At 38.3% G+C, this 27,720-nt stretch overlaps 1 protein-coding gene across 7 annotated transcripts; it reads left to right on the top strand.

The window, feature by feature from the left end:
• The first annotated feature begins 77 nt into the window (after nt 1-77).
• On the top strand, nt 78-27,125 carry LOC133082014 (zinc finger protein 182). Of its 7 annotated transcripts, none has more exons than XM_061178378.1 (6): nt 78-157; nt 372-557; nt 1,448-1,506; nt 19,724-19,850; nt 20,162-20,257; nt 24,311-27,125. In XM_061178378.1, the coding sequence occupies exons 3-6, from the start codon at nt 1,492-1,494 to the stop codon at nt 25,939-25,941; spliced, it is 1,869 nt and encodes a 622-aa protein (XP_061034361.1). In that variant the 5' UTR covers nt 78-157; nt 372-557; nt 1,448-1,491; the 3' UTR covers nt 25,942-27,125. The 7 variants fall into 7 exon arrangements, with proteins under 7 accessions (XP_061034361.1, XP_061034367.1, XP_061034364.1 ...); XM_061178384.1 differs by having other exon boundaries at nt 84-173; nt 20,165-20,257; nt 24,314-27,125; XM_061178381.1 differs by having other exon boundaries at nt 84-173; nt 20,165-20,257.
• The last annotated feature ends 595 nt before the right edge of the window (nt 27,126-27,720 follow it).

Below are 27,720 nucleotides of genomic sequence, written 5' to 3'. Positions count from 1 at the left end.
CGCGGGCTCAAAGCCCCCACTGAGCGTGCGCACACCCGGCCGCTACAGCGCTCTGGGCTGCGGAGCCGGAGTTGGTCCCAAAGCGGAAGTGCTTCTCGGGGCCAGTTTTCGTAACGGTCTCCTCTGCAGCGAGCACAAAATCTGTGTCGAGAGAGAGGTTGAGGGGGCGAGTGGTAGGGGTGATGGGCTGAGTGATGGGGAGTTCTGGGGGACGAATGAAGCGGGTTTTGGGGCGTCACTGATGTGGGAGGTTGTGGGGTGGACCGAGAGGTCAGCGAATGAGGGTTTGTGGGCTCGATGGTAGACAAAGTTATGGGGCTAGTCGGGGTTGAATGGGGCATATTAAACGTTGACTTTTACACATTTTCCAGCACAGTGACCTGCGCTAAGGGTTCATACGCACCCCTCAAGCTCCTCCTTAGGCGCCCCCGCCTCTCCCTCTGTTCCTCTCCCCTTGCCCGAGCCCCGAGGTAGGGGCCTTGTGTGAATGCTCCAGCTGAAGTGAATCTGCACCCGAAGGCTTCCTTCTGGCTCCTGGGCAAGACGTCCCCAGTGAGGTGAGGAGAAGCAAGAAGAGGCACCTGAGAGAACTCACCTGATTAGGGGCCTCGCGCAGAGCCTGGGGCTTGGGAGGCGTGGGCAGGGTCTGGTGTTGTGGGGTCTGGCGGGGGGGGGGGGTGTCGGGCTTAAAACGCCTGGGAATAATAGTGTTAAAGTTCAGTGGGGTTTTTTTTGGCATTTAACACGTAAGTAACACATTTGCATTATAGTTTGATTAGAAAATAGAGAAGAAAATAAAAAACTAATTTTAGCCCCCTCTGTTTAAATGTTCATTCTTTAGACACTTTTTAGTGTGTATAAGGGATATGCATTTTTAAACATTTAACGTATGGTTTTAAAATGGGTTCCTGAAGTTTGATAACCTGCCTTTTTTTTCATTTAGAAGTTACTGCGATTCAGCTTAAAGATTTGTTCTGTAACATTAAAAAAAAACTTGTAATTTAGATATATGTACAGAAAATACACAGATAATAAGTGTACAGTACCATACAACATTATTTTCAGTAGCTACATAGAACTTAATCCCTTGTATTTCCTTATTAATCCCATATCATGGGTCATAGAGGATCGTTTAAGTTTGGCATTGTTAAAGTCAATGCTGAGATGAAGGTACTTACAGAGAAATTATGATACATTATTTCATTAAGGAAAATACCTAGAAATACAATTTCTGAGTCAGTACACAAGTATATATAGAAGAAAACCTTTTGTGTTAGATGTTCACATGAGGAAAAGACTCAAGAATACACAAGTGGTTGTTAAAACCACATGGTCGCCCAAACTTCCACAGAGCAGCTTCATGTGAGGGGATTTCTAGGCAGATAATTCTGGGCACTGGAAGCCTGATGGGGTCTCTCATATGCTCTCCACTTCTCCACTCTTTTAGCTCAGGCTTCACACATCTCTGTCTTTTCCCAAGAAGAGCAGGAAATGGCCAAACCCCAGGTAAGGATATTGTCTGTTCCTTCTTTTATTTTACCATGAATGTGATGAGCAATGTAGGAATCTCAGACATAAAAGAGAAAATTATTTATAAATAAGCATTAGAATCAGGGAAAATGAGACAGCAGCAAGGCCAGATTAGAATGTAGACAAATGACTTAGGGCAACAGACAGTTACGCAGTACAATATTAGTTGAGTTGCAAATTTCTCTTTGAGCCTCTGGCAGCCAGAGGTAATCTGGCTCACTTTACTCATCAAGGAGAGAACACATCAAGCCCTCAGGGAAGTAAAGGTTTCCTGCAATTGCCTTTCAAGGCATTTCTTTGCTGAATCTTCGTGTGGATGGTGGAATTGTCTTCAGTCACAGCCTAATGATAAATGCAGCCTCTGGTTTCCTGCAGATATTCCTTATAGCATTCTTCAGTGAGCTGGAGACATAATATCTAGATGTAATTTGGGAATGAAATATCTTAGGGAATTTGTTTGTCTTCCAAATGATTTTGCTGAAGTAATTTTCTCAGTTGGACTTCTGATTCTCATTTGGCCAGAGACAAAGTCCTGTAGGCACCCACAGCCCACCATCTTTTTTCTTTCACTTAAAATTTTTTTATTTTTAAAATTAGTGTACAGTAAAATTGATTTTGTTGTCCAGGTCAGTAAATGTTAACACCTATGTAGATTGTTATAACTAATCTATGGGATAGAGAATAGTTTCATCCCGCCAAAAGACTGCCTCATGCAACCCCTTTTAGTCATATCCTCCCCTCCCTGTAACCTCAGGCAACCACAGACCTGTTCTGTGTCACTAGAGTTTTATCTCTTCAAGAATGTCATATAAATGGTATCATACAGTATATAACTTTCCTTTTTTCAAATTAAACTTTCTTTTGCAACAGTTGATTGACATGCAGTTGTAAAAATAATACGGAGAGATCTCATGTATCCGTTGCCCAGTTTGCATCAATGGTAGCATCTTGCAAAATTATAGCACAATGTCACAACCAGGATATTCACATTGATATGGTTAAGACACAGTTCCATCACCACAAGGATCCCTTATGTTACCCTTTTATAGCCACATCCATCCCTTTTCCCCCCTCACCCTATGCCTAGACTTCTAGCAATTACTGATCTGTTCTCCATTTCTAGAATTTTGTCATTTCAAGAATGTGATATAATTCAAATCACATAGTCTGTAACCTTTTGAGATTGGATTTTTTTTTCACTCAGTATGATTCCCTGGAGATTCAGCCAAGTTGTGTGTGTCCATAGTTCTTTCCTTTTTATTGCTGAGTGGCATTCCATGATGTAGATGTACCACAGCTTATTTATCCATTCTCCTGTTGAAAGACATTTGAATTATTTTCAGTTTTTGGCAGTTGTGAGTAGAGCTACTTTAAACATTCATACACAGGTTTTTGTGTGAACATATGTTTTCATTTCTCTAGAGTAAATATTGGATTGCTGGGTCATATGGTAAGTGTATGGCTTAACTTTTTAGGAATCTGCCAAATTGTTTTCTAGGATGGTTGAATTATTTTTCATTTCCACCAGTAATGTATAAGAATTCCAATTGCTTCACATTTTTGCCAGCACTTGGTATTGTCAGTACAGTTGACACTTGAACAACGCTGGGGTTAGGGGCACTGACTCCCCCAGTAGTTGAAAATCCACCTACAATCGGCCCTCTGTATGTGTGTTTCCAACTAACTTGCAGATCGTGTAGTACTGTAGTATGCATTTATTGAAAAAAATCCACGTATAAGTGGACCCACGCAGCTCAAACCCATGTTGTCCAAGGGTCAACTGCGTTTTTAATTTTAGTCATTCTAGTGTGTAGTGTTATCTCATGATGGCTTTAATTTGCATTGCCCTAATGGCCAATGATGCTGAATATCTTTATATATGCTTATTTACTTTTTACGTATCCTCTTTGGTGAAGTGTCCAATCAGGTCTTCTGCCCATTTTTAAATTGGATTGTTTGTTTTATCACTATTGAGGTTTTTTTTAAATTAATTAATTAATTTATTTTTGGCTGTGTTGGGTCTTCGTTGCTCTGGGTGGGCTTTCTCTAGTTGTGGCGAGCGGGGGCTACTCTTCGTTGCGGTGTGCGGGCTTCTCATTGCAGTGGTTCTCTTGTTGCAGAGCACAGGCTCTAGGTGCGCGGGCTTTAGTAGTTGTGGCACGTGGGCTCAGTAGTTGTGGCTCGAGGGCTCTAGAGCACAGGCTCAGTAGTTGTGGCACACGGGCTTAGTTGCTCTGAGGCATGTGGGATCTTCCCAGACCAGGGCTCGAACCCGTGTCCCCTGCATTGGCAGGCGGATTCTTAACCTCTGTGCCACCAGGGAAGCCCAATCACTACTGAGTTTTGAGAGTTCTTTATATATTCTGTGTACAAGTCCTGTGTCAGATCCATGGTTTGTAAATATTTTCTCCAAGTGTGTAGCTTGTCTTTTCATTTAATAGTGTTGTTCACAGAGCAAGAACTTTTAACTTTGAAAATGTCCAGTTTATAAACCATTTCCTTTATGGGTTGTGCTTTTGGTGTCAGGTCTAAGAACTCTTTGCCTAACACTAGGTGAAATGGAAAACCTCTAGTCTTCTACCTCCTATGTAGAGAAAAACCCAGTTCTTTCGTACTGTGTCACTCCTGTGAATCTTCCTTTACTCTCACACAGAACGCTTCACTTCTGATACTTCTGGTCACCAAATGTGTGGAGGTTTCCCCCCAGAACAAGCAATTCTCTGTGACACCAGCTGGGTGTTCTACAACTTAATTCTGACACTATCTACCTGGAGATTGTGTCAGATCCCACAGGTTAAGGGCTCAGTTCCACAAGACTGCCCCTGCCTCCCAACTTAAGATGCCAGTCAGAAGCCCAGTGCTTATCACTTGTGCTTCTGACCAACCAGCTATTGATTGGAGCTTCCAACGAACCCCTCTTTGAGTTCGACTAATTTGCTAGAGTGTCTCACAGAACTCAGGGAAACACGTTTCCCAGTTTATTAAAGGATATGATAAAGGATACAGATGAACATGCAGATGGAAGAGATGTGTAAGGGCAAAGTATATGGGAAGAAGCGTGGAGCTTCCATACCCTCTCTAGGTCCAGGTGTGTCACTCTCCTAGCACCTCCATGTGTCTACCAATTCAGAAGCTCTCTGAACCCAGTCCTTTTGGGTTTTTATGGAGACTTCATTACATAGGCATGATTGATTAACTCATTGGCGTTGTTGTTATTTATTTATTTATTTGGCAATTGGCTTTTGATTCAACTTCCGGCCCCTCTCCCCTTCCCCGAGGTTGGGGGGCGGGACTAAAAGTTCCAACCTTCTAATCACGTGGTTGGTTCTCCTGTCAACCAGCTCCCCCTCCTTAGGTGGGGGGTCCCAAAGTCATCTCATTAACGTAACAAAAGACACCTTTATTGCTTTCCTCACTTAAGAAACTCCAAGGGTTTCAGGAGCTCTTTCTGCCAGAAGTTGGGAGCTAAGACCAAAAATATATTTCTTATTATAAATCACAATATCACCCTAGGTCATGAAGATTTTCTCCTATAAGTTTTACAGTTTTAGGTTTACATTTAGACCTAAGATCCATTTTGCATTAATTTTTATGTAAGGTGTAAGGATTAGGTCGTGGTTCATAATTTTGCAAATGGATTTCTATTTGTTCTAACCCCATTTGTTGAAAGGACCATCTTTTCTCCATTGAATTGATTTTATGGTTTGTCAAAAATCAGTTGGCCGTATTTGTGGGGTCTATTTCTCGACTCTCTTCTGTTCTATTGATCTGTGTATCCAACCCTCTGCCAGTACCACACTGTCTTCATTACTGCAGCTTTATGGTAAGTCTTGAAATCAGGTAGTATGACTTCTCCAACTTTATTCTACATTTTCAAAAATTTTTGGCTATTCTTGTTTCTTTGCCTTTGTCATTATATATCAATTTTAGAATAATTTAATTAATTTTTTTTGGCTGTGTTGGGTCTTCGTTGCACGGGCTTTCTCTAGTTGTGGCGAGCAGGGGCTACTCTCTGTTGTGGTGTGCGGGCTTCTCATTGTGGTGGCTTCTCTTGTTGCGGAGCACAGGCTCTAGGTGTGTGGGCTTCAGTAGTTGCAGCACGTGGGCTCAGTAGTTGCAGTGCACGGGCTCTCGGGTGTGCGGGCTTCAGTAGTTGTGGCACGCGGGCTCAGTAGTTGTGGCACACAGGCTTAGTTGCTCCGTGGCATGTGGGATCTTCCTGGACCGGGGCTTGAACCCGTGTCCCCTGCATTGGCAGGCGGATTCTTAACCTCTGCGCCATCAGGGAAGTCCCCTTGCTAGGACTTTGATAGGAATTGAGTTAAACCTATAGATCAATTTGGGGAGAATTGACATCTTTATTATGTTGTGTCTTCCAGTCCATGAACACAGTATGTCTCTCCATTTATTTCGATCTTTTATTGATTTCATCAACATTTTGTAATTTTCAACATACAGAGCGTATACATTGTGTATTAGTCTGCTCAGGCTGCCATTAGACGCCACAGCCTGAGTAGCTTAAACAACAGAAATTTATTTTCTCACAGTTCTGGAGTCTGGAAGTCCCAGATCAGGGTTGGTTTCTGGTGAGAACTTTCTTCCTTGTAGACGGCTGCCTTCTCACTGTCCTCACACAGTCTTTCCTTTGTGCATCTGCAGAGTGAGAGGGAGCTCTGGTGTTTCTTCCTATTTTTAGTAGGACACCAGTCCTGTTGGATTAGGCCCCACTCTTATGGCTTCATTTAGCCTTAATTACCTTCTTAAAGGCCCCATCTCCAAATACAGTCACATTGGGGGTTTGGGCATCAACTTAAGAATTTTAGGGGGGGACACATGTGCACAGTTCACTCCATAACAACATGGCATGTTTCATTTTTTACGCCATTGTAAATGGTTTTGTTTTTAAAATTTCAATTGCGAGTATTCATTGCCAGTATATAGAAATATGATTGATTTTTGTTTGTTGACCTTTGCTATGGTCTGGATGTTTGTGTGCCCCCAAAATTCACATGTTGGTATCCTAATGCCCAAGGTAAGTGATGGTGTTAGCAGGTGGGGCTTCCTCTTCTTATTTATTTATTTATATCAGTAATACAGAATTTTTATTTTTATGGATTTTAATTTTTTTCAGTGGATTATAATCCATTACTGTCACTGTTTATTTTGCTGCTCACTTGTCCCTGAGTTATCCAGTGGGAGCCCCTTTAAGCTGGCTTTTGTGTCCTTTTGTCACATCCCGATAATTTTCTGAGCACTTCCTTAGTTTCGACATAATAAGATCTTCCAGCCTCCATCTTTTACTTTCCCTACCCCAGGCCTAGAATCAGCCATTTATTCAAGGAGCACTGGTTCCTGTTAGTAAATAATTACTTATAGAAATCAAAATCTGGGTGCTGGGTGTGCTCATTGCTGCTGGGCGTCATTACTTCTAGGCCCTTTCAGTGAACTCTGTATGTGTGTCTCTATTTATATGTCTGTGTATGTATGTGTGTGTCTGTATATACACACACACACACCTTGAATTCATACAACATCCCAGGTATCTTCTTAGACCTCTCTCATTCCATATTTGCATCTGCCTTCACCAACAGTGAGAGCACTGGATGCTAGCATCAATATATTGACTCATTTGCTCAGTCTTACAATATACAGAAAGTAGAATCAGAATTCCTGCACCCACATCTGTGAAAAATCAACCTATTGAGTACAGTACATGATTTGTTTGCATGCCTTTTATACTGAGGATATGTAATCAAAGTACTCTGTTTAGAAGTTACTTGAACTAATTTTTCCTTTTTTTTTTTTCCTATCTAATGTGCTTATGTTATTTATTTGGTATACAGTTAGGTTCATTTTTTTCTGTTTGTATTCCATTTTAGATTTTCTTTCTTTCCATTTTTGTTGATTTAATTTTATTCTTTATATGTAAAATGTTAATATGATTTGAAGAGACAAAACTATACAGAAATATATACACATAGTTGTCACCTCTCCCCTGTACCTTCTACCCCATTCTCACTCTACCTTGGAGATAACCAATCTTGTTAGCTTCTGATTTATGCTTATAGTGTTTCTTTTTAAAAGAAGCAGATAAAGGTATATTTTAAAAATTTCCCCTTCCTTCTTACTCAGAAAGGTAGTATACTTTATTTATAGAGTCTTTTGCACTTTGCTTTTTTCCCTTAACAATATAACCTAGAAATTGCTCCATGTATGTTTACAAATATTGTTCTCATTCATTTTATTTTAATTGAGATATAATTGACATATGACATTATATTAGCTTCAGGTGTACAACACAATGATTTGATATTTGTGTATATTGCAAAATGATCACCACAATAAGTCTAGTTAACATCCATCATCACACAGCTACACGTTATTTTCTTATGATGAGAACTTTTAATATTTATTCTGTTAGCAACTTTTATATATATGATACAGTATTATTAACTGTAGTCACCATGCTGTGCATTACATCCCCAGGACTTATTTATTTTATAACTGGAAGTTTGTACCTTTTGACCCTCTTTACCTATTTTATCTAACCCCCTCCCCACCACCTGGCTCTGGCAACCACCAATCTGTTCTTTGTATCTATGAGGGTTCTTTTATTTGTTTTTTTTTTAGATTCCACATATAAGTGAGATCATATGGTGTTTATCTTTCTCTGACTTATTTCACTTAGCATAATGCCCTAAAGGTCCATCCATGTTGTCACAAATGTAAAGATTTCCTTCTTTTTTATGACTGAATAATATTCCATTGTGTGTGTGTGTGTGTGTGTGTGTGTGTGTGTATGTGTGTATGTGTGTTTGTATGTATCACATTTTCTTTTTTTTTTGTTCTCTCTTTTTGAGATTTTTTATTTTATTTTATTTTATTGTTTTTAACATCTTTATTGGAGTATAATTGCTTTACAGTGGTGTGTTAGTTCCTGCTTTATAACAAAGTGAATCAGCTATACATATACATATATCCCCATATCTCTTCCCTCTTGCATCTCCCTCCCTCCCACCCTCCCTATCCCACCCCTCTAGGTGGTCACAAACCACCGAGCTGATCTCCCTGTGCTATGCGGCTGCTTCTCACTAGCTATCTATTTTACATTTGGTAGTGTATATATGTCCATGCCACTCTCTCACTTTGTCACAGCTTACCCTTCCCCCTCCCCATATCCTCAAGTCCGTTCTCTAGTAGGTCTGTGTCTTTATTCCCATCTTACCCCTAGGTTCTTCATGACCTTTTTTTTTTCTTAGATTCCATATATTTGTGTTAGCATACGGTATTTGTTTTTCTCTTTCTTACTTACTTCACTCTGTATGACAGACTCTAGGTCCATCCACCTCACTACAGATGTCTCAATTTCGTTTCTTTTTATGGCTGAGTAATATTCCATTGTATACATGTGCCACATCTTCTTTATCCATTCATCCGATGATGGACACTTAGGTTGCTTCCATGTCCTGGCTATTGTAAATAGAGCTGCAATGAACATTTTGGTACATGACTCTTTTTGAATTATGGTTTTCTCAGGGTATATGCCCAGTAGTGGGATTGCTGGGTCGTATGGTAGTTCTATTTTTAGTTTTTTAAGGAACCTCCATACTGTTCTCCATAGTGGCTGTATCAATTTACATTCCCACCAACAGTGCAAGAGTGTTCCCTTTTCTCCACACCCTCTCCAGCATTTATTATTTCTAGATTTTTTGATGATGGCCATTCTGACTGGTGTGAGATGATATCTCATTGTAGTTTTGATTTGCATTTCTCTAATGATTAATGATGTTGAGCATTCTTTCATGTGTCTGTTGGCAATCTGTATATCTTCTTTGGAGAAATGTCTATTTAGGTCTTCTGCCCATTTTTGGATTGGGTTGTTTGTTTTTTTGTTATTGAGCTGCATGAGCTGCTTGTAAATCTTGGAGATTAATCCTTTGTCAGTTGCTTCATTTGCAAATATTTTTTCCCATTCTGAGGGTTATCTTTTGGTCTTGTTTATGGTTTCCTTTGCTGTGCAAAAGCTTTTAAGTTTCATTAGGTCCCATTTGTTTATTTTTGTTTTTATTTCCATTTCTCTAGGAGGTGGGTCAAAAAGGATCTTGCTGTGATTTATGTCATAGAGTGTTCTGCCTATGTTTTCCTCTGAGAGTTTGATAGTGTCTGGCCTTACATTTAGGTCTTTAATCCATTTTGAGTTTATTTTTGTGTATGGTGTTAGGGAGTGTTCTAATCTCATACTTTTACATGTACCTGTCCAGTTTTCCCAGCACCACTTATTGAAGAGGCTGTCTTTTCTCCATTGTATATTCTTGCCTCCTTTATCAAAGATAAGGTGACCATATGTGCGTGGGTTTATCTCTGGGCTTTCTATCCTGTTCCATTGATCTATATTTCTGTTTTTGTGCCAGTACCATACTGTCTTGATTACTGTAGCTTTGTAGTATAGTCTGAAGTCAGGGAGCCTGATTCCTCCAGCTCCATTTTTCGTTCTCAAGATTGCTTTGGCTATTCGGGGTCTTTTGTGTTTCCATACAAATTGTGTATCACATTTGCTTAATCCATTGATCCATCCATGGACACTTAGGTTGAGTCCATGTCTTGGCTATTGTAAATAATGCTGCAGTGAACATGGAGGTGCATATATCTTTTCCAGTCAGTGTTTTTGTTTCCTTTTGAATAAATACCCAGAAGTGGAATTGCTGGATCATATGGTAATTCTATGTTTAATTTTTTGAAGAACCTCTATACTGTTTTCCCTAATGGCTGCACCAATTTACATTCTCACGAACAGTGCACAAGGATTCCCTTGTCTCCACATCCTTGCTGACACTTGCTATTGCTTGTCTCTTTGATAATGGCCATTCTTACAGGTGTGAGATGATAGCTCATTGTAGTTTTGATTTGCATTTCTCTGATGATTAGTGCATCTTTTAATGTGCCTGTTGGCCATCTGTATGTATTCTTTGGAAAAATGTCTATTCAGGTCCTCTGCTTATTTTTTAATTGGGTTGTTTGTTTTTTTGATACTGAGTTGTGTGAGTTCTTTATATATTTTGGATATTAACCCCTTATCAGTTATATGATTTGCAGATGTTTCCTCCTATCTGGTAGGTTGCCTTTTCATTTTGCTGATGGATTCCTTTGCTGTACTGAAGCTCTTTATTTTTTATGTAGTCCTATTTGTTGAGTTTTGCTTTTGTTGCCTTTCTTTTGGTGTCAAATCCAAAAAAATCATTACCAAGACCAGTGTCAAGGAGCTTATTACCTATGTTTTATTCTAGGAATTTTATGGTTTTGGGTCTTATGTTCAAGTCTTTAATCCATTTTGAGTTAATTTTTGCACGTAGTATAAGGTAGTGCTCCAGTTTCATTCTTTTGCATGTGGCTGTCCAGTTTTCCCAACACAGGTTATTTTAGAATTTATTGAAGAGGCTGTCTTTTCCCCATTGTATAGTCTTGGCTCCTTTGTCATAAATTAATTGACCATTTATGCATGGGATTATTTCTGGGCCTTCTATTCTGTTCCATTGATCTATGTTCTGTTTTTATGCAAGTACCATACTATTTTGATTACTATAGCTTTGTAATATAGTTTGAAATTAGGGCGTTGATGCCGCCAGTTTTGTTGTCCTTTCTCAAGATTGCTTTGTCTATTCAGGGTCTTTTGTGATTTCATACGAACTTTGGATTGTTCTGTTTCTGTGACTCGTTCATTTTTATAGCTGTATAGTATTCTATTAGTGGATGTACCAGTTTGTTCAACCATTCTCCTATGTACATGTGAATTTTGGTTGTTTCAGTATTTTGCAATTAAGAATAATGCTGAAATGAAATATATTGTGCATAAGTTTCCTTTTTGTGCAAGTATATCTTCTATGTAAATTCCTACAAGCGGCATTGATGGGTCAAAGGGTAAACACAGTTTATTAGATATTGCTAAATTCCCTTCCATAAGGGTTGTACTGTTTAACATTCCCACCAACAATGTGTGATAGTACCTGTTTCTCTATGGCTGTACCAACAGAGTATATTGTCTGGCTTTTAAGTTTTTCCAGTCTGCTAGGTAAGAAATGGTATCTCTGTATAGTTTTAATTAGCATTACTATTATTATGAGTAAAGTTGAATGTAATTTCATATATTTAAGAGCCATTTATGGGAGTTCCCTGTCGATCCAGTGGTTAGGACTTGGCGCTTTCACTGCCATGGCCCCAGGTTCACTTTCTAGTTGGGGAACTAAGATCCTGCAAGCTCGCAGTGCAGCCAAAAAATAAATAAAATATCTATAAGAGCCATTTTTATATCTCTTGTTAATTGTCTTATGTTTTTTGTCTAATTTTCTATCACATATTTGTTCTTTTCCCTTTGATTTTTAAGAGTTCTTTATTTTTTTTTAAACATCTTTATTGGAGTATAATTGCTTTACAATGGTGTGTTAGTTTCTGCTTTATAACAAAGTGAATCAGTTATACATATACATATGTTCCCATATCTCTTCCCTCTTGCATCTCCCTCCCTCCCACCCTCCCTATCCCACCCCTCTAGGTGGTCACAAAGCACAGAGCTGATCTCCCTATGCTATGCGGTTGCTTCCCACTAGCTATCTATTTTACGTTTGGTAGTGTATATATGTCCATACCACTCTCTTACTTTGTCACATCTTACCCTTCCCCCTCCCCATATCCTCAAGAGTTCTTTATATATTAAGGATATTAATCTTTATCTGTGATATATGTTACAGCAATCTTTATTTGTGATATATGTTGCAACAGATTTCCCCCCCTGGTTTGTCATTTGTCTTTGGACTTACGTCTTTGAACTTTCCAAAGTGTTTTTATATTTTTGTGGTTGTATTTATTAATCTTTTATTACATCTGAATTTTTATTCATAGTTAGAAAGTCTTTCCCTCCATTCAGGTTATATGGACATTCACCCATGCTTTCTTCTAGTACTTTGTTTGGTTTCAGTTTTTTACATTTAGCCCCCTGATCCATTTGGTGTTTATACTTGTGTATGTAATGAGGTATGGATCCAATTTAGCCTTTCCCAAATTGCTCTCCAGTTGACCCAGCACCATTTATTAAAAAGTGGGTCTTCCACCCTGTGCTTTTAGAGAATGCCTGTATCAGAGTATGTTCTGGTATTTGGTAGGGCTACTCCCTTCCTCACAGTTTTTCTTTTCCAGACTTTTTCTAGCTATTGTTGCACATTTATTTTTTGATATGATCTTTAGTACTACCTTGTTTAATACCATTAAAAAGATTGTTTTTTAAATTGGGATCACATGAAATTTATAAATTAACTTAGGGATAACTACATGTTTGTGACTTTCTATCATTCTATCTATGAAGAGTTGGACAACTCTGAAGTTAGAGGGTACTGTCCCGATAAGAGACCACCCTCACTTCTGACACCGATTACAAGTTTGGGGGTTCCCAAGGTCACCCTTAGGTTTGACAATTCACTGGAGGGACTCACAGAACTCACTGAAAGCTGTTACACTCATGGTTATGGCTTGTTACAGGGAAAGGATACAGATTGGAACCTGCCAAGGGAAGAAGTACATAGGGCAGAGCCCCAGAAAGTACCAAACATGGAGCTTCCATTTTTCTCTCCCCATGGAGTCAGGGTGCATGACTTTGTGTGGTTGGCATTGATGTGTGATAGTACACATGGAGTTCTGTCAACGAGGGAAGCTCTTGTGAGCCTCAGTGTTCAGAGTTTTTTTGTTTTTTGTTTTTGTAAATATTTACTTATTTATTTATTTTGGCTGTACCGGGTCTTAGTTGTGGCACTCGGGATCTTCACTGCCGCATGCAGGATCTTTTAGTTGCAGCCTGCAGGATCTTTAGTTGCGGCATGTGGGATATAGTTCCCAGACCAGGGATTGAACCTGGGTCCCCTGCATTGGGAGCACGGAGTCTTAGCCATTGGACCACCAGGGAAGTCCCCCAGAGTTTTTAATTAGGGCTTCATTTTATAGGCATGATTGTCCATGTGGCTGCTGTCTGTCTCCAGCCCCTCTGGGAGTGACCCAAAGCCCCCACCCTAAATCATGTGGTTGATCTTTCTGGTGTGGCCAGCCCCCACCTAAAATTACATCATTACGCTATTCATGGTGACTCAAGGCCCCTATGCAAAACATACTTCTGCCCTTCCTTCCTTCCTTCCTTCCTTCCTTCCTTCCTTCCTTCCTTCCTTCCTTCCTTCCTTCCTTCCTTCCTTCCTCCCTCCCTCCCTCCCTTCCTCCCTCCCTCCCTCCCTCCCTCCCTCCCTCCCTATCTGGTTATTTTAAGGAAATTACCATTTATTCTAATCTTTACTGTTTTTTTTTTTTTAAAATCGGGATTGGGTATTGAATTCTGTTTCAATATTTTTGTATCAGCATTTCTTATATTAATCATGTAAGTTTTCTTTTTAGGTCTGTTTAATGGTGATTTATGTTAATGAATCTTCTAATATTGAACTATCATTGTATGCCTGGAATAAATTTTAATTGGTCATGATGTATTATTGTCTTAATGTGGATCTATTCTTTTTGCTTATACAGTTGACCCTTGGACAACATGGGTTTGAACTGTTCGGGTCCACTTATATGTGGATGTTTTTCAATAGTAAATACTGCAGTACTACGCAGTCCATGTTTGGTGAATCCACAGATGTGGAAAACCACTGATATGGAGGGCTGACTATAAGTTATACGTAGATTAACCCCCATGTTGTTCAAGGGTTAACTGTATTTTATTTAGGATTTTTTGCACTGTTGTTCATAAGTGAGATTAGTCTGCATTTTCCTATTTTGTACAACCTTAAATGAGTTTATGTGTCAAATTTATACTCAGTTCTTGTACAAATTTGGAAGCTTTTCATTTTTCTATGCTTAGGAAGAATTAGAGCAGTTAGAGTCTTCTAAGGTCTCTTGTGAGCATGAGTCTTATCCTGGGCATATGTGTGGCTTTCTACATTCCCCTGTACACGGGTGCTTTTGAATGTCCTAATTTCCCAAAGAATCCCCCCCAGTATTTCCTTTCAGGCCTTAGGCAGTCTGTTGTCTGTCTGGACTGTAATCTTTTGCCCCAGGCATCTCTGGGTTGTTAGTTTGCCTTGCAGCCTTTAAGAGCAACGCCTGCTGCTTTCTGGCCTGAGTTCAGAGTTAGGTGAAACAGACAGGAGCACCTTGCATCAGTCTTTCTGGTAGCCCCAGACAGGTTAGAACAGACACACACTAATTTGTGAATAAGGTCTGCTCTGCTTCCTTCAGAATTAGGGGTTGTGGGTCCCACATGGGGAACATTGGCTGCTGCTGCTTCAGGACTGCTGTCCCTTAGGAGAGGGGCAAGTAAAGATGCCATGAAGTTTTCCTGATGTCTTTTAAGTTGCCTTTTTCTTGATTCCATGTGGTTACTGCAAACCTTTGTTTTCCAGAGTTTTGACAAAGTTGGTTCTGACACTTTTCTGCTTGTTTTTTAATTTTTATTTTGGGGGTGGTAGTTGGAGAGAAGCTAAGGGCTGGGAGCTGCCTATTCTGTCATTTTGCTAATGCCATTGTGGGGTGAATTTCTTATCACCTGAAATATTTTCTCATTTTCTATTGTTCTCAAAGAAGCTTTGAATGGATGCACACTGTTTTCGTCTATTTAAGGACAGTGTTGGAGGTTGTGGTGACTTGCACGATTCTTGGCTCAAGAGCCCCCTCTTTTGTCAGTGAGGCAAACTGCAGTTCCCTTAATGGAGACTTTTCTTTTGGCGCTGTGGAGGGGCCACTTGTGTGTGATCTGACTTGTTTTAGTTTGTTTAGGTCATTTTTTGTCTCACATGACCTTCAATTTCCCCCTCTAGCTTTTCCCCTTTACAACCCAATCTCCACATGGTTCTTCCTCATTCCTTTTTATCATCTGCTCCCTTGGAGGCGATGCTTTTTTGTGACTGCCACCTTGGGTCCCATATACCTTTCTTACAGCTGGTGCTGTGACTGATCTAGCCCATTTTTCAGTGTTTTTATACTTATGGTAGATTTTCTCTTTCTAAGCTTTGATTTCAGCTCATTCTTAGTTTCTCTGCTCCCCTCTCTGTTCTCTTGACTGTTTTCTTCATACCCTTCTCACACTCCAGAAAGGTTTGTGGCAGTAATTTGAAAGCCAGCTGAGCTGGAATTTGGTATTTGTTTTTCAATTATAGGTAATTAGAAATGTGTATAGTACTCTCTATTTTCTATTATAAGTTATACTGAAGGTATAGGTTATGTGTAGTTTTATTTGTCCTTCATATTGATCTGTATAGTTTTTTGGAGGATATGTGAAGAGAATTGGATTTAACTACTTCACCTTTAACAGGTGAAGTTATTCTAAATTACCTGGAGGATCCTTAATTTTTAATAAAAATTTTTTAATAAAAAATTAATGTATAATCTGTATACAGTAAAATAGGCCTTCAGTGTACAGTTCTGCATCTTTTGGCAAACTCTGCAAGTTTTGACACTGCCACAGTGAAGATGTAGAACAGTTCTATCGCCTCCCAATACAGTTGACCCTTGGACAACTTGGGGGTTAGTGGTTCCAGCTCCCTGCACAGTTGAAAATTTACGTATAACTTTGGACTCCGCCAAAATTTAACTGCTAATAGCCTAGTGTTGACCAAAAGCTTTACCAATAACATAAACAGTCTATTAACACATATTTTGTATGTTATATGTATTAAATACTGTATTCTTACAATAAAGTAAGCTAGAGAAAAGGAAATGTCATTAAGAAAATCATAAGGAAGAGAAAATACATGTTCAGTACTGCACTGTATTTGTCGATACTTAAGTTTGTGTCGTCTGTTTACAAGATGAATCACGTCTGTCAGTACCTACATTAATATTGTTTTATATGATACAAAATACTGTAGATGTTATACAGATTATTAACAGGACATCAACAATGAAAAGATAATGTGAAAAAGAAATTCATATTTATTTACAGTTATAATGATTCATACATTGATAACGAAGAAGCAGCAATGTGATTGCTTTATGGTAGCATAGTGTAGTCGATATGATTGCTTCATGGTAGCTTAGCCTATACACTAATGAATGAATCATTATATAATTTTATGGCATACAATATTACAGTCATATTCATAATACAGTATTGGGAACATTGTTACATTTTTAAAAAACCCAGTTACCTGTGATGATAGGCTGATAAGCAGTTTCTCCAATTATGAGAGAGAACGGCATACTGTACGGTAATAAAATTCTTTGAAAGCAAAGTTATAAAATAGTAGGAAAACTAACACATTATTAATTTTATATAAATATCACCATATGCCTATGTAAGGATAGAATAGTATCTACGTATATTTTATGCTTTCATGACATTCCTAAATTTTTCTTAATATTTTCAATATTTCTAGGCTATGCAACTCATCTGTGAGTTTTTTCAAATTGTTGCAAATCTCCAAAAATTTTTCCAATATATTTATTGAAAGAAATCTGCATATAAGTGGACCCATGTAGTTCAAATCTGTGTTGTCAGATTGTCAATCTGTGTTGTCAAGGGTCAACTGTATTTCCCCTTTGTAGTCAACCCCTTGCCGCACCCTGGCCCCTCGTAATCACTGATATATTTTTGGTCTCTACAGTTTTGCCTTTCCCATGTTATATAAATGGAATAATACAGTATGTAGCTTGTTGAGTCTGGCTTCTTTCACTTAGCATAATACATTTGAGATTCACCCATGTTGTTGCATGTATCATTAGTTCTTTCAGTTTTATTGTTGAGTAGTATTACATTGTATAGATTACAGTTTGTTTTTCACTCACTGGTTGAAAAACATTTGGGTTGTTTCCATATTTTGGTGATTACGAATATACCTGCTATATAAATGTTCATGTACAGGTTTTTGGGTTTACATAAGTTTTCTTTCCACTTGGGTAAATATACCTGTGAGTGGGATTGCAGGTCCTATGGGAGTATATGCTTAACTTCATAAGAAACTAGAAAACTGTTCCAAAGTGGCTGTTCCATTTGCATCCCTATCTATGATAAATGAGACTTCCAGTTGTTCCACATCACCAGCACTTGGCACTGTCAGTTTCTTTTCCCGTTCTAATACGTATGTAGTGGTAGCTCATTGTGGTTTTGATTTGTAGTTTCCTCATGGCTAATGATGTTGAGCATCTTTGTATGTGCTTATTTCCCATTTATATATCTTTGGTAAAGTATGTCTCTTTTGCCTTTTTTCTTTTTTCAATTTTGAGAGTTCTAGTTCTTATGTATTCTCAATACAACTTCTTTGTCAGGTATATGATTTGTAAATATTTTCTCCCATTCCATGGCTTTTTATTCTTTTAACAGTATCTTTTGAGTTTTGGTGTCACATCAAAGAAATACTTGGCAAACCTAAGCTTAAAAAGATTTTCTCTTATATTTTCTTCTAAAAATTTTATAGGTTTAGATTTTACATTTAGGTTTGTGATCCATTTTGAGTTAATTTTTATATATGTTGGAGGTATGGATTGAAGTTCTTTTTTTAATTTTTTTTTGGCACATGGATATCCAATTGTTGCAACACCATTTGTTGAAATGGGAACTCTCATTTTCCATCAAAGTGCCTTTGCATTTGTCAAAAATAATTTTAAGTATAAAGATATAAAGTACCTTTAATTATAACATACATGAAGTACAGTTTATAAGTGTACAGCTTGATGAATTATCACAAAGTGAACACACTGTGGAGCCACCCCCAGGTCAAGGTGAAGATTATAACATAAATCACGACCTAAATCCCCCTTCATGCCCTCTTTCAATCAATACCAGCCTCAAAGGTAATCACTCTCCTAACTTCTGACATCATGGATTAGGCTTGCCTGTTCTCTTACTGTATATAAATAGAATCGTGCAGTATGTGCTCTTTTGGGGCTGGATTCTTTTGCTCATTAGTACAATTGTGACATTCATCTATGTTGGATATGCAGCTGTAGTTCATTTCTTTTCATTACCACATAGTATTCCTTTGAAAGATTGTGCCACAATTTACCTACTGTATTGTTGAGGGACATTTGGATTTTTCCCACAACTTAGTATTAGAAATAGTGCTTCTGTGAACATCCCTGTACTTGTTTTCTAGAGCACATGTGCATGATTTTCTCTAAAGTGTGCACCTAAGAGTAGAATTTCTGGGTCATAGTGTTTGCAAATCATTAACTTTAGTAAATAATGCCAAACTGTTTTCCCAAGCAGTTATACCAGTTTTTAACATTCCTACTAACAGCGTGTGCGAGTTCCCATTTCAACACAATCTTATGGCATTTTAGTCATATAATTACAATGTTTCTGGTGGGTGCCAAGTGGTGTCTCAATGTGGCTTAAATTTTCATTTACCTGAGTGCTAACAGGGTTGGGTATATTTTCTTATGTTCATAGAACATATGTCCATATGTTTATTTTTTCTTTTTAGTGAAGTATCTGTTCACATCTCTTGTCTATTTTTCTGCGTTGTTGGTATGTTTCTTTTGATTTGTAGGGGTTATTTTATATGTTCCAGATCAGAACGCTTTATCACTTATGAAAGCGGCCGATAATCTCCCCATCTATAGCTTGCCTTTACTGCTGTATTTTTAATCTTGTAACATGTATGTCTTTTCCTTTATGAGTAGTGCTTTTCATGTCTTGTTTTTGAATGTTTTCCCTACCCCAAGCTTATGAAAACATTTTCCTATATTATTTTCCAGACACTTCATTGTGTTACCGTTCACATTAGATTTACAAGTTACCTGTAGCAGATTTTTGTATATAGTGAGAGTTAGGGGGTTAGATGTCATTTTTGTCCCCATATAGATATCTGGTAACCCATCTGCATTTACTTGAAAATATCATCCTGTCCCCACTGTTTTGCAGTTTCAACTTTATCATAACTCAGGTGTCCGTACATATTTGGATTATCTTTTTAGTTCTACTGGACTATATGTCTATCCGTCTATCCTTGTGCTAATACCACATTGTCTTAAATATTCTGTTATTTAATGTAATAGTTTCTCTACCATGACTTGTGATTTTTTTTCCCACAGAGTAGGTCACTAACTTGATAGGCATCCTGTATTAAGTTATCATCATGAACTGGGAACCCAGTCAGAAGTTCCCCTACATTCATTCCATCCTTATCACCCAGTGGTAAGCATATTAGAATAAAAGAATGTGCAATTATAGGGACTCATGACATTTGAGGATGTGGCTGTGGATTTCACCCAGGAGGAGTGGCAGTACCTGAACCCTCCACAGAGGAACCTGTACAGAGATGTGATGCTGGAGACCTACAGCAACCTGGTCTCTGTGGGTAAGAATAGCTTCCTCAGGTAATTTTGCTGTTTATGATTATTCTGTCCGATAGAACGCCTTTCCTTTCTCAAGTATGGAAACTTGCAAGGCCTCTGAACTGATTGAAGAGTCTGTCATTAAATTCCATGGATCAGAGTTTCTTTTCCCCCTTTGCTTTCCTGACAAGGTGTTTGTGAACTCAAAACTCAGGTGAATTGGTTTGACGACCATTGTGTCAAGTGATATATCGCTTGTACTGCCCCAAACTCCACCTTCCTTTTTCTCAGAGGCTCTGAAGACCAAGGAGGTATCGCTGTCATTTCTCATTAGCAGGGCAGCAGGTTACCAAACCAGATCTCATCCTCAAATTGGAGGTAGAAGAGCCATGCCTGCCAGAAGGAAAAATCCCGATTTGGAGCTTTCCAGGTAAGTGGGATTGACTCAGGCTATGGGAACAGGAGGTCCCAGCTTGTCAGTCAGGGGTGAGGACCTGTGAAAGGACTTTGAGGAATATCTCAGGAATGGTTGTTGGAGGACAGGGACATGAACACCTAAGACTGACACCCCCTCCCCTATCCTACACCCACCAGACCACTCTCTTTAAGTTGGTGCTGACCGATAAGTTTCTGCACAGCTCCATTTCCCTGTATAAAGTTGTCTTGTAAATGCCAATCCCCCGGCCCCATGCCCTGCCACTTCTATCGTTCTTACCTCCCACTGCTCATCTGAAGCCAGGCCCACATGAGTCACAGGCCTGGGCACTAATGCTCTAATTCCAGATTGGGTTACCTGATTCCATCCAGTTTAGACATTCCTATCAGATTTGTTCTCCTAGAGCATCTTGATTCTCTCTTTAACAATAGCTTTATTAAGATATAATTAACATACAATAAAATTCACTCTTTTGAAGTGAAACTCAAAAACTCAGGATGTTTAGTATATTCACAGAATATACTAACTAACCATCACCACTGTCTAATTCTAGAACATTATCATCACCCTCCAAAGAAACTCCTATCCCTTATCAGTCACTCTCCATTCCCCAACCCCCATCCCCCGGCCAGCACTAATCTAGTTTCTATCTCTATAGTTCTGCCTATTCTTGACATTTCATATAAATGGAACCATATAAGATGTGGAATTTTATGTCTGGTTTCTTTCACTTGGCATGTTTTCAAGGTTTGTCCATATTGTAGCATGTGTCATCCCTTTTTATGGTGGCATGATATTTCATTGTATGGATATTCCACATTTTGTTTATCCATTCATCTGTTGATGGACATTTAGGTTATTTCCACTTTTTGGGTATTATAGATAATGCTGCTATGAACATTCATGTAGAAGTTTTGAAATGTACATTTTCATTTCTTTTGAGAACATACATAGGAGTGGAGTTGTTAGACCATGTGATAGCTGTTTGTGTTAACATTTTGTGGAACTGCCAAACTGTGTGTATATCCTGTTCCTCCAAAATTTTTACCCGGTGGTTTTAACATTCACTGATGATTCTTGCCTGAATCAGTTATTACTAAGATGGTTGGAAAAATGGTGTACTTTCTATCATTCCTTCTACATTTGTAAGTTGGCATTTTTCTGTAAAGAACTTTCCTTCTTTGTTGATTAGTTGGAATACTTCAATAAAGAGGGATTGCCCTCCATCTGTTACAGTTGACCCTTGAACAACACAGGTTTGAACTGTGCAAGTCACTTATATGCATTTTTCAATGGTAATGGTACAGTGCTAGATGATCTGCAGTTGGTTAAATCCACGGATGTGGGACCGCAGACTAGGAGGAGAAACTACCTATATGGAGGGCCAACTATAAGTTACAGTTGGATTTTCAACTGTGCAGAGGGTCAGTGCCCCTAACCGCTGCATTGTTCAAGGGTCAACTGTATTTGGTTATATATGAGTTACATGTATTTTTCCATTTATTTATCAGTTTTCAAAATGAGTTGGTTTTGTAGCATCATTCAAAGCCTAGTATGTCTTTTTGGAGTATCATTTATGGACTTATAGATTTAAACACTTTTATGTTTTGATCCATTGCCTTATCCTTATTATAAATCAAACTGCTCTATCTCTGGCCAGTGGAAACCCCTTCAAGTTGGGTCCCTAGTCTTTGGTAGCTTCCTTGCTTTCTGTTGTTACAAGATGTTCCAGGCTCATATTATATAGTTCCTTCCTCTGCCCTGGAATCAGCCATTTCTCCAAGGAGCCTTGGTTCTTTTTAGTGGTAAATAATGTTTTGTGACCACAATTTGGATGTTAGGGAATTGTTTCTAGGCCTTTTCATTGACATAGCTAGGAACTATGTAAAAAAAGATTTTTAAGAGAAAGATATATCACGTATTCAAATGTATATTTCCAAATAAAATTCTGGACTTAAAGGTTTTTAATTTATTAATCTTACATCTGATGGTAATGTTGTTAGTATTATTCTGAGACTGCTGAATATGTATAATGGGTTGAATCAATTGAGGTAATCATGTTGGTGCCATTGAGAATCAAGACTTTTTAGCATGGTTGTTAGGAAATACAGATGAGGGGATATTTATTACTATTAGGGAATCCTTTTATTTTCAATTTTGCTTTATGAGTATATAAAATATTTGCAAAATATTAACTTGGTTCCAAAATCAAACCTAGAAAATAAAATCAAATCTAGAAAACAAGGTATATTCAAAGAAGTCCAGCCTCTTTCCCTCTCCATCCTATTCTCTCTCTTCCTTCCCCCGTAGTAACCATTTATTAAAATTTAAAGATTTATCCTTCCATTGTTTTTTATAGTATGAGCCTATATTATTTTAAATATATACTTATATATTTGTTTCCTCCTTAGAAAAATGGTAGCCTACTGTGCTTATTTTTATCCACCTTCTCTTTTCAGTTAATTCAAGAACATGTTAAATATACTGAGATAGTCCTTACTTCTTTTTATAGTAATGTAGTGACTCAATCATAATAGTAGTAGCTGTATTGCAGTAGTGGTAGTTGTTGTTCTAGTAAACATTTGAAGTGCTGTACATAAACATTACATTTCAGTGGGCACTGTTATAATTCCTGTTTTCCAGGTGTGAAAGTAAGATGCAAATAGATTAGCTAATATGCCTAAGGTCACAGAACATGTAAAAGTCTGATCCAGGATTTGATCCTGGCCTAGAGAACTTATGACCCTAGCCACATGTGCTATGTTGCTTGTTAACCACCTAAGGAGGTCCAGATTCAGTAGATCCTTGGTGGAGCTTGGGTCCCATCAAATGTATTTTGTAAAAGCTTTTCTTATGATTATGATATTCACTCTCAGTTAAGAACTAGTGCTTTACTATGGAAAGAAAGGAAGTCATGGGAAGAGAAGCCACAGCTGCATGATCCCTTTTAAAATTCAGTATTACTCTCAAATGTTGTTATTAAGTCTAAGTGGTAATATGAGTAGTTATTGTACTCTTCTTTCAGCTTTTCTGTATGTTTGAAATTTTTCATATAAAATTTTAGGAAAAGGTGAGAAGAAAACTAAACTACAAAAAATAAAAATTCAGTGTATGTGCAAAAAGTATTTACTGTCCAGGATACCATTGGTTTTAAGACACACCACTGAGAAATAAAATTTGCCACCAATTAATTTATGACATGTCATTGATTGTAAGGTGAATCTGGATTCAGAGGTTTTAAAATGTAGAATAATATGCATCTTATAATTAATGAAGTATGGTATATTAAAGGCAAGGCCTTGCAATTTTAACTGTCTAAATGAGTGGTACAGATAACTGACTACTTTAGAAGTTAATGAAAGTTAAAGTCATTGAGGAAGATCAGATTAAGCTTTTTTGAAAAGACTGAACTGCTTCTTGAAAGTTATCTGGATTCTGAATATAGCAAAATATGGAGGACTGGGCTATGTGGGTGACGGAACACGAGGAAGGGTTTGGAGTTAATAATAGATGGAGATTTTAGTGGAATTAGTGTAGACAGAAGCAGAAGGTGGTGTTGAAGAACTGTGAATGCAAACTTGGATGAATACAAAGGTGAATCCAAATTGGGCAAAGATATTTAGGTTTCTTTGTTTTTGTAAGGCTAATTATTCTAGATATTTCTCTCATTTACTGAGAATGTGGGTTTCAGGATTGTTGTAAGATTTGAGTCCACGTGTCACAGTGTTGTATTTCTGTCTAGGTGGAAATAGTGTAAGTCAGGAACAGTTAAGAGTTCATATGATAAATAAAGGGTGATAAGATCCCCAGAGTGATGTAAAAGTAGAGGTAAGAAAGACTGAGATGTTAGGGTAAGATTGTTTTTGGTAACAAAAAGGCTAGCAGGTGGGAGTTTAGTAAAAGAACAGGATTTGATGGCTGTGATTCTCTCTCCAGGAACTCATAAAATGAGATATCAGTATCAGCTTTCATATGGCAGGGCATTTCTAAAGAAGGTCCATTCCATAATGTCAAAGTATAAAGATGGTTTATTGTACTTCTTTCTAGAAGAAGCCTGCCAGGTTGATGAACAGTTTGAGAGACAGCATCAGGATGACCAAGATAAATATCTGATGCAAGTTGGATTCCCTGACAGGAAAACAATTACCACCAAGAGTGGCCTTGACTATAATGAATTTGGAAACATACTTCATCTGAGTACAAACCTTGTTGCTTCAATACAAAGGCCCCATAAATATGAGTCATTTGGATATAATATGGTAGATAATTTAGACTTATTTAGTAGAAGCTCTGCAGGAAAGAAACATGATAATGAATGTGCAAAATTATTCTTCCATACTGAGTATGAGAAAACAACTCCTGGAGTAAAACCCTATGGATATAAAGAGTGTGGGAAGACCCTCAGGCAAAAGAAAGGTCTTAGTCTACATCAGAGAATTAAAAATGGAGAGAAACCCTTTGAATGTACTGCATGTAGGAAAACCTTCAGCAAGAAGTCACACCTCATTGTACATTGGAGAACTCATACAGGAGAGAAACCCTTTGGATGTACAGAATGTGGAAAAGCCTTTAGCCAAAAATCTCAGCTCATTATACACCTGAGAACTCATACAGGAGAGCGACCCTTTGAGTGTCCAGAATGTGGAAAAGCCTTCAGAGAAAAGTCAACTGTCATTATACATTACAGGACTCATACGGGAGAGAAACCTTATGAATGTAACGAATGTGGAAAAGCCTTCACTCAGAAGTCAAACCTCATTGTCCATCAGAAAACCCACACAGGAGAAAAAACTTACGAATGCACCAAATGTGGGGAATCTTTCATACAGAAGCTTGATCTAATTATACATCATAGTACTCATACAGGAAAGAAACCCCATGAATGTAATGAGTGTAAGAAAACTTTCAGTGATAAGTCAACTCTCATTATACATCAAAGAACTCATACGGGAGAGAAACCTCATAAATGTACGGAATGTGGGAAGTCTTTCAACGAGAAGTCAACCCTCATTGTGCATCAGCGAACTCATACAGGAGAGAAACCCTATGAATGTGATGTGTGTGGGAAAACCTTCACCCAAAAGTCAAACCTTGGTGTACATCAAAGAACTCATTCAGGAGAGAAACCCTTTGAGTGTAATGAATGTGAGAAAGCATTCTCTCAGAAATCCTATCTCATGCTACACCAGAGAGGTCATACAGGAGAGAAGCCCTATGAATGCAATGAATGTGAAAAAGCATTTTCCCAGAAATCATATCTCATTATACATCAAAGAACGCATACAGAAGAAAAACCCTATAAATGTAATGAATGTGGCAAAGCCTTCAGAGAAAAGTCGAAGCTCATTATACATCAGAGAATCCATACAGGAGAGAAGCCCTATGAATGTCCTGTATGTTGGAAAGCTTTCAGCCAGAAGTCACAGCTCATAATACATCAGCGAACACACACAGGAGAGAAACCCTATGCGTGCACTGAGTGTGGCAAAGCCTTCAGAGAAAAATCAACATTCACTGTACATCAGAGAACTCATACTGGAGAGAAACCCTATAAGTGTACAGAATGTGGGAAAGCCTTTACTCAAAAGTCAAATCTTATTGTACATCAGAGAACACATACAGGAAAGAAAGCCCATGGGAAAGGCCATACCCGGAAGTCTAAGCTCATTTCACATTAGAGAGTCAACAGTGCAGTTATCTTCACTGAAGGAAAGTTTTGTCAGTTTAAACATTTTAAAAGTATGTTCTGACTTCTGGTTTAAATATGGGGAGTAAAGTCAGCCTTTTTTCCTTTCCATCTCAGTCTTCACCCAAAAGCTACTAGGAGAAAAAGAAGTGGATGTGTAATCTCTGTATCTGACAAAATTAGGAGATCGCTGAAACCCTGATGAGAGGGCTGCCAGAGGCAGAGGAAATCAAGCACCAGTGCAAGGAGATTTCAAAGGCTAGAGAGGAGTGGTCAAGGCTGCAGATGTGAGATAGCACTGGTAAGGACTCTTAGCCGAGTTTTAGGCGGAGTGCAAGACCAAATAGATACATAACAATGGTAACAGAGAGCATGGGCAGGTGGGACGTTTCCTAGACCCATTTGGAGTCTCAGGAGAGACAGGCAGGGGCCTCAACAAGGAATTGCTCAGACAAGCCATATTTGCAGAAAGTAGTCTATACTCATGAGCAGAGCAGTTGGCAGGGGCTGGGGAAAGAGAAGGGAGTGTTCTTGTGAAGAACCCAACAGCTGCCCCTATTTACTGACTCTAGAAAGTCAAGTCTGAAAAACCTACCAAATGCAAAAGTAATTCCAGTTAGAAAAACTCTGATCTGCCTAGAATGTGGCCCCATTTCTTCCCTTACATGAACTTCCAGCAAACAACAAGTCCAGGAAAAACTCTTACTCAATGAGGAATGATTCCAAGGCAATCAAAACCATAAATGTACATGGCTTTTGAGCCAGCAATTCCACTTCTAGGAATGTATATACTCATGCATGTACAAAATGATGAACACACAGAGGTAATTCAGTGATGCACTGTTTGTGAAAACAAAAGATTGGAAGCTTTCCACATGGCTCCTGAAATCCTGGAATGTTCGCACAGCAACCTTTTAGGTAGACAAAAAAAAAAAAAAAAAAGGATAAAGAGAACTTGGACACCATTTGTGTAGTGATGTGGGATGACCTCCAATATACATTATTAGAAAAGCAAGGTGCAGGATACTGAGGATGATATGCTACCATTTGTAAGTAAAAAGGAGAACAAATGGTGAATACATAATTGAGTATATATGCATAAACTATCTCTGGAAAGATATATGAGAAGCTGGGAACCCTGATTACCTCTGGGAAAAGGAAGGGGAAGTGGGTGGCTGGAGGGAAGGAATTGGGAGGGAGACAACTGTATATCCTTTCAGAACTTTTGAAAATTGTACTATGTGGATGTACTACCTTTTCAAAAAATAAAACTTTTAAAAAGCATATTTTCTATTACTGTTCTAATGAAGTCAGATTCTAGATGTAGGATTTCATAACATTTAGTATAGATATGCTCAATGTGGAGTTTAATTTTTTTAGAGTGAGTAAATTGAATTATCAGTCAAACAAACAAAACAGATATCCAGCCAGTTCCAAAGGCACACAAGCATTGCTTTCTTGAGGTTGCCAAATAAAGTGATTCTAAGGTCAGCTGGGACTACATTATGTAAATCTACAATAATTGAGACTGGAACACATTTCTTATTTAGTATGCACAGTGACATCTGTGAAAATATCCTGTACTAAAGCCTGCCAATGCCTTTCTGTATCTTAAAACGATTTAAATTACTTCATTCATGCATGTGTGTGTATTCTTTTTACAAGAGATATAAAGCATAAATCCACAGAGAGGTTGAATAACTTGCCCCCCAAATCACACCTCTGCTGGTGACAACATTTTCCAAGGTGAGAGACAGATTGAAAGCCATGA

Source organism: Eubalaena glacialis, chromosome X (genome assembly GCF_028564815.1).
Source record: "Eubalaena glacialis isolate mEubGla1 chromosome X, mEubGla1.1.hap2.+ XY, whole genome shotgun sequence".
NCBI lineage: Eukaryota > Metazoa > Chordata > Mammalia > Artiodactyla > Balaenidae > Eubalaena > Eubalaena glacialis.
The sequence above is the reverse complement of the archived record's forward strand: the minus strand, read 5'-3'. Positions and strand labels throughout refer to the sequence as shown.